Below are 10,463 nucleotides of genomic sequence, written 5' to 3'. Positions count from 1 at the left end.
TTGCCAGGTATCCCGTCCTCTCCCTTCCCCACTCCCCTCCAGAATTCTCAGGTAACAACCTAATTTACATATGAATGACTAGACAATTTAGCTTCCACTTGGCTGAAGCTAAAGCCTAGCTAAAAGCCTACCAGCCATTTGGCTGGAAGGCGGGTTTTAAAGGTAGAAAGGTAGAAGGCTGGGCACTGCTGCTCTCGGGGGACTCTAAGTGTTAAAGAACCATTTGTAGTACCTAAAGAACCATCTACAAAATAAAAAGGTTCTTTGACATATGATGGTTCTTTAAAGAACCATGAAGACATCTGAAGAACCATTTAAGAACCATAATTTTTCTGAGAGTACCAGGTGGGCCAGCAGGTATGGCTCTCAACCAAACACATTCCACTCAAAACTGAATCAAAGATTATCCACAGCGCCCCGGCATACTCCATCACCCGCATTATGGATGCTAGGCACCGCAGTAGAGGTTTTCAGTTTTTGGTGGATTGGGATGGGTATGGTCTGGAAGAGCGCTCCTGGGTGCCGCGGTCCGCAATTCTCGATGATGCCATGGTGAGAGAATTCCGCCACCGGCACCCTTACAAGTTTGGTGGGTCGCCATGTGGCTCGCGTTAGAGGAAGGGGTACTGTCAGGGTCGGACGGTGCCCCGACCGGTCAACCCGCCTGTGTGTATATGTGTGTGTGTGTTTTCCTCTCTCGCTCTGTTTCCCTCCGGCTCCGCTGTGGTGTTTACGGAGGTCGGATAGCAACGAGGGACCTCCGACCCGGAGGCGCTGTGGCCCTGAGCTGCCTCACATGCAACCGATTCTCCACCAGCTGCTACCAATCATCCACCATCTTGGGCAGGGCTATTTAATGGTGTGGCTGAGCGAACGACAGCGTTGGAGTATTGCACTAAGCCTGGTAATGTTACGAGCCGCTCATGTTGCTCAGTGTTGTCTGCTCTTTTTGGTTATTCATTACTATTGTCTGTGTGCAACTAGGAACTGGGACGGAGGATTCACGAGCACAAGGAAACACTTGGAGGAGAGACTGGCACTCACTACCACGCACGGTTTGAGCACGGGAAGGAGGACACACCAACTATTATCATTGCACATTTTAACTATTGTCAACCTTTATCCACTGTAAATAAACGCACTGCTTATATTCACAGCTCCGTGCCTGAGTCCACTCAATCCTCAACCGTGACAACTTTCTGAAGTCTTATTGACCACACTGAGAAAAGATCAGAAATCACACACACTAACTTCTCTCCTTCACATTCATAAGCATGAGTCTGACAGAATACGATCATGCAAAAGAAACTAGCCAGTGGTTATTACAGAGAGGATAAAGATAAGGCCTGTGGACCAGAACTGGGACCTGCAGGTCTGGCTGATGGTTTAAATAAATAATTGTGAATGTTTCACAGCGCGGCAGGAATCTGGGCTGTGTTCAGGTAAGGCAGAGGACTGATGCTCAGACAGGACCTGCTGTGATAGTTCTGCTGTAATAGTTCTGATGTAACAGCTCTGCTGTGACGGTTCTGCTGTAACCATTTTGCAGTAACCATTCTGCAGTAATGGTTCTGCTGTAATAGTTCTACTGTAACAGCTCTACTGTGATGCTTCTACTGCTACAGTTCTGCAATAACAGCTCTACTGTGACGGTTCTGCAGTGATGGCCCTGCTTTAATGGCTCTGTTGTGATGGTTCTGTAGTAACGGCTCTGTAGTAACAGTTCTGCTATGACGGTTCTACTGAAACGGTTCTGCAATAATGGCTCTGCTGTAACGGTTCTGCTGTAACAGCTCTGCTGTGACAGTTCTGCAATAACGGCTCCCCAGTAATGGTTCTGCTGTCATGGTTAAGCTCAGTAGAAGTGTTTAGGTTCGCATTGATTTGTTTCAGGGTTGTTGTTATGGTTGTTGCTATGGTGATTAGCACTCTGCTCTTTGGCCTGTGGGCAGCGCTGCCACACCCGGTGCCACACAAACTCACTGTGGGTAGTACTGGTTGACCCAGGACAACAGGTAGCTGCAGTCATCGTCGTCCAGCCCTGCAGCGGTGAGCTGAGTGAGGTGGGCTGAGAACTCCTGATGGTACAGGCCGGCGTAGAGGTTCATGATGTCCATGTGAGGAGGGTAGCAGTTCTTCACCCTCCTCACCACCGTCAGCAGGTCTTCCTTCACACATCTTCCCACTCGACACACCTGGACAGGTTCATCAAACAGGAAGTAGGGTAAAAACTCTCATCAAACCCCGTATTAACATTAATCGACTGTCCCAACCAAAACAAAAAGGGGGACTAGTCCTGCCCAATATAGATTATTAAAGCATACTTTTGAAATGGCTAGATTAGGAAAACATTGAGCAGAGAAAAACAAGATAAACTGGATTTTAATTGAATAAGAGCTTGCGTCTCCATTCACACCAATTGATATTTTATCACAAAAAGTAAATAAAGAGTGTAAGACAAAAAATCCTATTTTGAAATTTTCAAAAATGGTATGGTTGGAGATGCATAAGAAATATAAACTTGTGCCCTATGCACAAAAGTGGTATAATCCTAAAATTAAATTTGGTAAGCAGACTGTTTTTTGGGCACAATGGCTAAGAAGAGGTATCAGTGACCTATTTGAGGGGGGTGCTTTCATGTCATATGAGGATATTAAAAAGAAATTTTGTTTGGAGGGTTATGGCCATTTTTGGAAGTATTTGCAAATAAGAAACTGTTTAAAAGGAGGAATTACAATAACACACAAAAGTAGCCCAATAGAGATTTTCATGCTGTTACCCCCATTACTGTGCAAAGCTGCGAAACGGTATAATATTTGCCCATGGATTAAAAATAATATAAATAAGAGCCTGAAGAAAATATGTGAAAGGGATCTAGGGTATACAATGGATGAAGGTACATGGGATTCTATATTGTCAAACAATGGATTATACATTAGGGAAGCCAGGGGGAAATTTATTCAGTAAAAAATCTTAATGTATATTATTATACTCCTTCAAGGCTGTATAGAATGGGTGTTGGTAGAGAGGACTTGTGTTGGAAATGCCAACAAGCCAAAGGTACTGATACATGCCCCCTGAATGCCCGCTGTTTGTTTGTTTTTTCAGTTTGGAACACTGTATTGAATTATATGCAGGGATGGAAGGTTTGTAACTTCCCCAAATCACCTAAATTATGTCTACTAGGAGATAAAAGAAAGGTGCCACAATTAAATAAACACCAGTTTAGAGTGTTAAGCACTGCACCAGTAACATGTGCCTGTGTCATTTTGGAATACTGAAAGGACACCTATACTCAAATGCTTAAAATGTGGCCAGAATGATTGGGAACCTTACTTGCGAAAAGATGTTGGGAAGGTAAGATCATGTGACGGAAGCTTTGGTGGAACAATGGGGCAATTTCTGCACCTACATGTCTACCTGAATGTTTTGTTTTGTTGTTTTGTTTGCTTTTTTCTTGTTCTCTTTTGTTTTTGTTTTGATTTTTTGCTTCTTGTTTTTGGTTGTTGTATTTTTGTATTTGTTATTATAAAATGTAAAATCTAATAAATACTTGAATTTAAAAAAAAAAAAAAAAAAACTCTCATCCAGCTCAAACTGAGTACCAGCAGAGCTCCTCCCACACCTCCTCCCAGGTGACTAACCTGTCTCTTCACAGGTGAAGAGAGCCAGTCGGTTCCTCCCGGGGTGTCTTTGGCAGCCTCCTTTATTCGGCCCTCCACCATGTTCTGGAGCAGTATGTTGTGGATGCTGAGACATTTCTGAGGACGCCATCTTGGGACTCGCTCCTCCTGACAGTCTCTCCAGCGCTGGTCCTGCGCCTCCTGCTGCTGGATAGACACCATGGCACTCCTCAGGACCTTTAGCTCCCCTGCAGAGGAGGAGGGGGTGAAGGTGTCATTGATGGCCATCCACAGCTTCAGTTGCAGAGCCTCGAAGTCTTTGTGCAGCTCGTCCTCATCTTCCTCATTGACAGAGTCATAGCTGAACAGGTCCTCCTCCCTCTCTATCAGCCTCCTGCTTGATTCTTCCAGCTGCTCCTCCTGCTCCACTTGCACCTGCTTGACCTCATCCCCTGAAGAAAACAGAAAGCATCAGAAGCAAAAAACCACAGGAGCTAAATCCATCAACAGATCAGGTCCTGCTAGCTCTCATTCTTCATGTGAACCAAACACCTGCAGTTCCTCTGATATCCAGCAGAAACAGCAGTGAGTCACCCCCATAGACTCCCATGTTAAAACTTCACAGCACAAATAAACATATTTACAGCCTGATAAACAAACAGTTTGGTCTTTTCCTTCATTGCACATGAATGGGGTGGTGGGGTCTTTATACTTCCCCTGTTTATTAGGGGAGTCGCCTATTTTCACTGACACAGGAGACTATCCGATGTTCAGTCTGACGTCACTCGCCGTGTCTGGACCTAAACTCCGCTGCAGGTCCATATATCAAACGATCACTATGGCATTACTGAGAGTTGAAAAACTGTCTAAAGTCTTTCATCTTTAATAAAATGATCAGCGTTCTGCTCTACCAGGTGTAACAATTGAGTTTAACATCCAGGCATCCATGAAAACGGAATTTATGACATTTAACGGAGTTAGAAGTTAGCAGGGAGTTAGCTCGCTAGCTTCTATCTAAATACAATATAGCATGTCCTGACTGCGGGGTTTTGGAAACAAATTAAAACGTACAGCTCTGCTATCACTTCCAGCATAAATGAAGACAGAAAACTAAACAGCAGTGACGTTTGTAGGGTTACTGAAGTTGGGCTAGCTGGTATATAATGATGTGCTACGTGACCGCTAGCGACACAGCTATGTTAGCATAATATAAACAAGCTAACTTTTTTTCCACTCGATAAAAGTTAACGTGAGTGTTCTCGGTGGTCAGGAACAAATGTAATCGCATGGCAGGATGCTGTAAAAGGACCAAACTTCAGCCAGGAGAACAACTGAGATAATCCATCCACAATACGAGGTTAGTCATTCATATACTGCTGCATGGGCTGGGCTGTAGTTACATCCTAAGGTTTTAAAAACTGAGCTTAAATAAATGATTAGCGGTAATAAAAGCCGAGGGAGGTCAACAGTGATCACTGACTGTTTTAGGAGCTTTTTGAGATCAAATAGAAGAAAATACATAACATTAAACATGTTAACAACACAAAAGCCATATTAAACGCAGACTACTTTAGACCCGGAAGTACACAGCAAATTCAAAAGTGTTAAATTTTTTGGTGTTAATAGTCTCCTTGCAAAAGTAGAGTTAATTTTACTCTAAGCAGAGTCACATTCTTTTAATGTAACTCTGAGGTGTAAAATGATAGTAGTTAAAATCGAGTGTTAAAAATGAGTGTTTCTCTGTCAAATCTGGAGGTGTTACAATGGAAACATTAACTCTTGACCTCTTAACTCTGAACTCCTAGAGGGGCTATGACACCAACAGAGTAAATTCACAGACTCCGCCCCCAGCACGGCTCCAATCGAAGCTGAAGTGAAGCCGTTTCAGAACATTTTGCTCTACATATTTGAGTTGTTTGCCATGCTTGGTAAGTCATTTTTTCAAAGATTGTTTCAATTGTTATTAGCTTTTACTTCTGTGGCTCTTTGGAGTTGAGACAAAGCTGTGTGAAAGGCATTAGCCATGTTGCTCGCTGATAGCATAATATTCTGTTTTAGCTAGCTGAAAGGTATTGTTTGCGGGCAAATACCACAGCCTTGAAAAAAAGCTTGCATGTGAATTTTCAGTCAAACTTTTGGTCAAATACACCTAAAACAATGTGTAGAATGTGAAATGTTGGTATAATGGTGCTACTTGAAGCCTGAAAACGATCGCCCATAAAAAAAAAACGAGCAAACAGCAGTAGCAGACGTCCTGACTGGATTCTACGTTAGCATAGATCCCTCCAGAGTTTTGTGCACACGGTTTAGGTAAAAATGAAAAAGGTTGAGGTTTTACATTTAGTTCAGTATTACCTGTTGCCTGTGTCCTTGTCTTTTGGGAAAATACTTTACACAAGTAATGGCTCAAAGAGGATTCCTTTTTTTTTACTGTGCTGCAATTGTTTACTGGATTATTTGTGCCATTAATTAGTGTCAACTAATTTTTATTCAATCTCCGCACAGGATATGCTTGTGAAGATGGAATATGGGGGAGAGCAGAAGTGCGTTGAAGTTCCACAAAGGGATGAATGAAGGACATGCATATTGTATTGAAGAAATAAGTGATGAGAATGCTGTTATTTGCATTTACCATGTCAGACCTTTTGATAAACAAAATTCTAATGAAAGTGAGAACATGTATACTGTTACATCTTTCAGAAAATGTTTTGAAATTGTGGTGCACAGTTCAGAATAAATGTTTTTCAAAAACCATTGCATCTTTTTAGTAAATGTTTATTTCCAAAAGAAATTTCTAGAAGTTCAGAACAGTAAAATTCCCGCTTTTTAGAATGAATTAGAAGATAACTCTTACGTAGTTAAACTAAAATACTCTTTGAGAGTTAATATATAAACTCTTAACACCAAGTGTTAAATTATCAACTCCAGACAGATTTGGTGTTTAACACTAAATCAGAGTTAACGTACCAACTCTCCAAAAAGAGTTAAATTAACACTCTCTGGTGTGGACCCATATAGACACTTTAATAGTGTTGAAATCAAATCCGACAGTGTTAATTTGGATATGCTGGATTTGCTGTGTAGGATTCGTCGCGTCATCACTGAACAACCGGATAGCTGGTAGCTAGCAAGCTTCACCTGAACTGGACTTCTGGACTGTGTTTGTCCTGTTGGAGCCTTTTGAACCATTTTAAATGAAATCATGTGACCAATCGTATAGTTGCTGTGAGGTTACTGTACTAATAGACTGTCCAAGAGGGCAGAACTCTGGTGAAAGTATTGTGATTGGATGTCACTGAGCACTAATTAGCAGGCACCATCTCGGTAAGATGCTCCCATTCAGTCTATGCTAACCTAGCTACCATTAGCGTCCACATGTTGCCATTTTTGGAAACAAAAACTAACATAGAGAAAATCCTCAAACTGAGCCTTCACGAAAGCTACCAGTGGGTGACGTGACTGTTGCTATGTCCATCTTTCATCTACAGTCTGTGGTCCTGGAGAGCTACCTGGTTCTAGCAGGGCTTCTGCAGGTCTCACCTTCATTGTTGTTGTGCAGTTTGCGGTTCTTCCAGATCTTTGAGGGGATCTTCAGTTTTAGCAGTTTGCTCCAGGCTCCTCCTTCTTCTCCACTTTCCTCTGCACCTCCTGCTGCAGTCAGTAAGATGATGAATGAATATGTGCAGCTGATATCGATTAATTAAATCCTGAATCGAATTTTAAATATAAATGTATTTTGCCAGAATCTTAGCTTAGAGCTCACAAAACTATTTCAACAACTGCAAAACAGCTAAAACAGCAACGATTAAAGAGCGGGAAAACGGAAAAAGATGTAAACACAAAGCAGGGCTCGTTCACCTGACGGCACACAACACAGACACGCCGTTGGTGCTGAAAGCCAAAATCTAAAAAATTCTGAAACATCAGGTTTCATCGCTTAACTAGCAGCAAAAGATCGAAACTGGGCTTCACATTTGATAAAAATCGTCATTAATTCCCTCTTACTTTGGCTGTTATTCCCTGCACAGCTCTCTCTCTTTCTCTCTCTCTCTATCAGTTTACTCAGAGACCAGTTTACCATCAAAAATATCTGTTTTCTGCATTATTTGCTGCTTATTATGCACAAGTCTACCGCTGTGTTCAGTGCTGTCGGCCTCCAACATGAAAGCCTCATTTCTGCTGTTCAATGCTAAAGAAATTTAAACTTTTACAAATGATTGCTTAGCTGTCTCTCTAATCAAACCTCTGTAACTTTGCTCTACTTTACTTAAGCAGCATCAGGTATGTTTTCATGGTTTTCTTCTGTTTTTGATCTACTACAGAATATTTTTAAGGCGGTTATCTGCTATAAAAAGCCAGGCCGGGAAAATCTCCTTCATGTTTTTATCCTCAGTTACTTTGGCACAAAGGCATCTGCTGTGACGCTACATAGATATAAGTACTGCAATGGATAATGATGATGAAATGATCACAAACACCAAGCCCTGCTGCAGACAGTCAATACAGTGTAAGCTGACAGGCTCGGGTCCACTGCAGAGGGCTCACAGATTTTCCAGCTAAACCTGAGCGGCAGCATGAAGCACTGATATGAACACCAGAGTGAAACTCGCTGCTGCGCCGTAAATTTGAGTTTTTTTGAACGGAGTTTGGTGCGGACTCTGCACTTCCCCAGCAGAGCACCACCTGCAGTCTGATGGAAACACTTCAAACAGTCCGATCAATCAGATCAATGAGTCCGCTTATCGATCACCAGCACACACACACACAAACGTCAAACCGACGACAGGGACTCCGCAGCTCCGCTAATCTCCTCACCGGCCGCTCTGTGTCTGAAGGAGCAGCGGGAGAGGGCAGGGCGCGTGAGCAGCAGGAGCAGGAGGTGTTACTGCTGAGTCTAACCTGAACCGAAACATAGATGAGCTCACCTTTACTCCTCTGATGACTCATTAGGAGCTGAAAGTACCTCCGTGCGGGCAGGACGACGATCCGATCGACCGGGACCAGGACTGGATGCAGCTGAGAGCAGGTGATGTCTGAATCCCCCTCACGTCATCCTGAAAGAACACTTTCAGTTTCGGTTCAGAAAAGCTGCATCATCATCAACACTTACTCTCAAGGACACACACAAAGAGACACACACAGATTGTGTGTGTGTGTCTGTGTGTGTGAGTTTGAGTGCTTGTCATAGACCGTACTCCCCCTTTTAGAGCGGGCAGCCAATCCCACACACGCAGATGTAGAAAACCTGCCTGTTCCCATCCTCTCTGGTCCGTGTTTAAAATGGCTTGCTGATGTATTTGCGTAAATGAGCTATCTCTTCTTCTCACAACTGGTAAAGTTCATGGTTTCCTGGCACAGACCGACTTCTAAGCGCAGCCATTCCACGACCTTAATGTTAGCTGCTTTATGTTACCACAAACTGTGGTGAAGCAATTATACAACAGAAAAGCTCCAACAATTGTCTCTTCTTTCCTCTTACAGTGACGTCTCCACCGTCTGTGTGTCGAAATAAAACAAGGCCTCTGTTATACTTGTCACACGACCCTGTTGTTTTGTACTGATGTGCGATACCACTGATTTCCTTTCCGATCCGATACCAAGTAATATTCCGGATGGTATCGACGATACTGATCCGATACCGATACTTTGTACAAAACATTATTTTATTTATTGTATCTCAAATTATAGCATCATAATGATTACAGGACATCAGATTACTTGGTCTTATCACTTAATAATGCAGAGTTCATCATATAGAAATAAAAAAACTGAAGTTGTGCACTATTTGAACACCTTGCCTGCCTGCAGCACTAAAGGACTCCGTGAGAGACGTCTGTCTTGCCCTAGCAGCACCTGTCCTTCTCCTCCTCTTCAGTTCGCCTCAACATAAGCTCATCATATTCTGTGATATGATTTACTCTGAGGTGTTTGACAAGGTTAGTGATGTTGCCACAACCATACATGCCAACCCTCCTGATTTTTCCGGGAGAATCCCGAATTTCAGTGCCCCTCCCGAAAATTTCCCGGAGCAACAGTTCTCCCGAATTTCTCCCGATTTTCCACCCGGGCAGCAAAATTGAAAAACCATATTGCAGAATTCATAGCGCGGCCCAGCCAATTCCAGTTTCCAACAATGGCGGCAGCTACTTAGTTTTAATTTTACTCTTATTTCTCTTTCTGGGTCACAAAAAAACTTTTAACATATTTTCAGGTGAGAATGTAGCTGTGTAAACTTCAAATATCTGAGCCGACCGACACATCGTCTTCAAACCCCCACGGTCTTTCGCTACTTGGGTTAAACATGAGATATAAGTCACTTTGATAGCTTAAAAATGTTATTGTTTGGCTTTTTTCAGTGTTTTATTTGTTCGTGAGTAAATCGGTTTGGCTGAGATTAAAGTTATTAGATTAGATTAAATAAAATTTAACTTTATTAATCCCTCGGGTGGGTTCCTCTGGGGCTTTCACACAGCTGAATAAACATTAAACAGAAAACTAATTAAACAAAGTGTGAGACGGTCGAGAGTTTACGCCAGCTGTTTCTGGGCCGGCCAATAATAACGGTGACATTTAACGTATTTTATCCGATAAATAAACACTGTAAAATGTATTTATCGACCCCCCCCCCAACAGCCCTTTTGAATGTCTCCCTAATTCTGAGGTCTCACGGTTGGGAAAGTATAGCCACAACACCTCACTCTTGGAGCACTTTTTTGCCACATGTATCGCAAACCATGTCTCAGCTGTTTGTGGAGGTAAAATACGTCCGCACAATTACGCTCAGCCATTGTTGTGAGTGCGCGCGCCAAGGGGCTGCGAGACATTTATACAGCCGTATTT

At 42.7% G+C, this 10,463-nt stretch overlaps 1 protein-coding gene across 2 annotated transcripts in view; it reads right to left on the bottom strand.

The window, feature by feature from the left end:
* Positions 1 to 9,247, bottom strand: part of LOC102310556 (tumor necrosis factor alpha-induced protein 2) — a 48,877-nt gene extending 39,630 nt beyond the window's left edge. For both annotated transcript variants that reach the window (XM_005951843.3, XM_005951845.3), the window contains exons 1-4: positions 8,549 to 9,247; positions 7,164 to 7,274; positions 3,645 to 4,075; positions 1,984 to 2,195 (exon numbers count right to left, since the gene is read on the bottom strand). In XM_005951843.3, coding sequence (XP_005951905.2) covers positions 1,984 to 2,195; positions 3,645 to 4,075; positions 7,164 to 7,274; positions 8,549 to 8,570 — 776 coding nt within the window. In that variant the 5' untranslated portion in view covers positions 8,571 to 9,247. The remainder of the gene's footprint in view (positions 1 to 1,983; positions 2,196 to 3,644; positions 4,076 to 7,163; positions 7,275 to 8,548) is intronic.
* Positions 9,248 to 10,463: the final 1,216 nt, after the last annotated feature.

Source organism: Haplochromis burtoni, unplaced genomic scaffold (genome assembly GCF_018398535.1).
Source record: "Haplochromis burtoni strain Fernald_Lab_line unplaced genomic scaffold, NCSU_Asbu1 Contig_1122, whole genome shotgun sequence".
Classification (NCBI taxonomy): domain Eukaryota; kingdom Metazoa; phylum Chordata; class Actinopteri; order Cichliformes; family Cichlidae; genus Haplochromis; species Haplochromis burtoni.
This window is presented reverse-complemented; position numbering and strand designations above follow the sequence as displayed.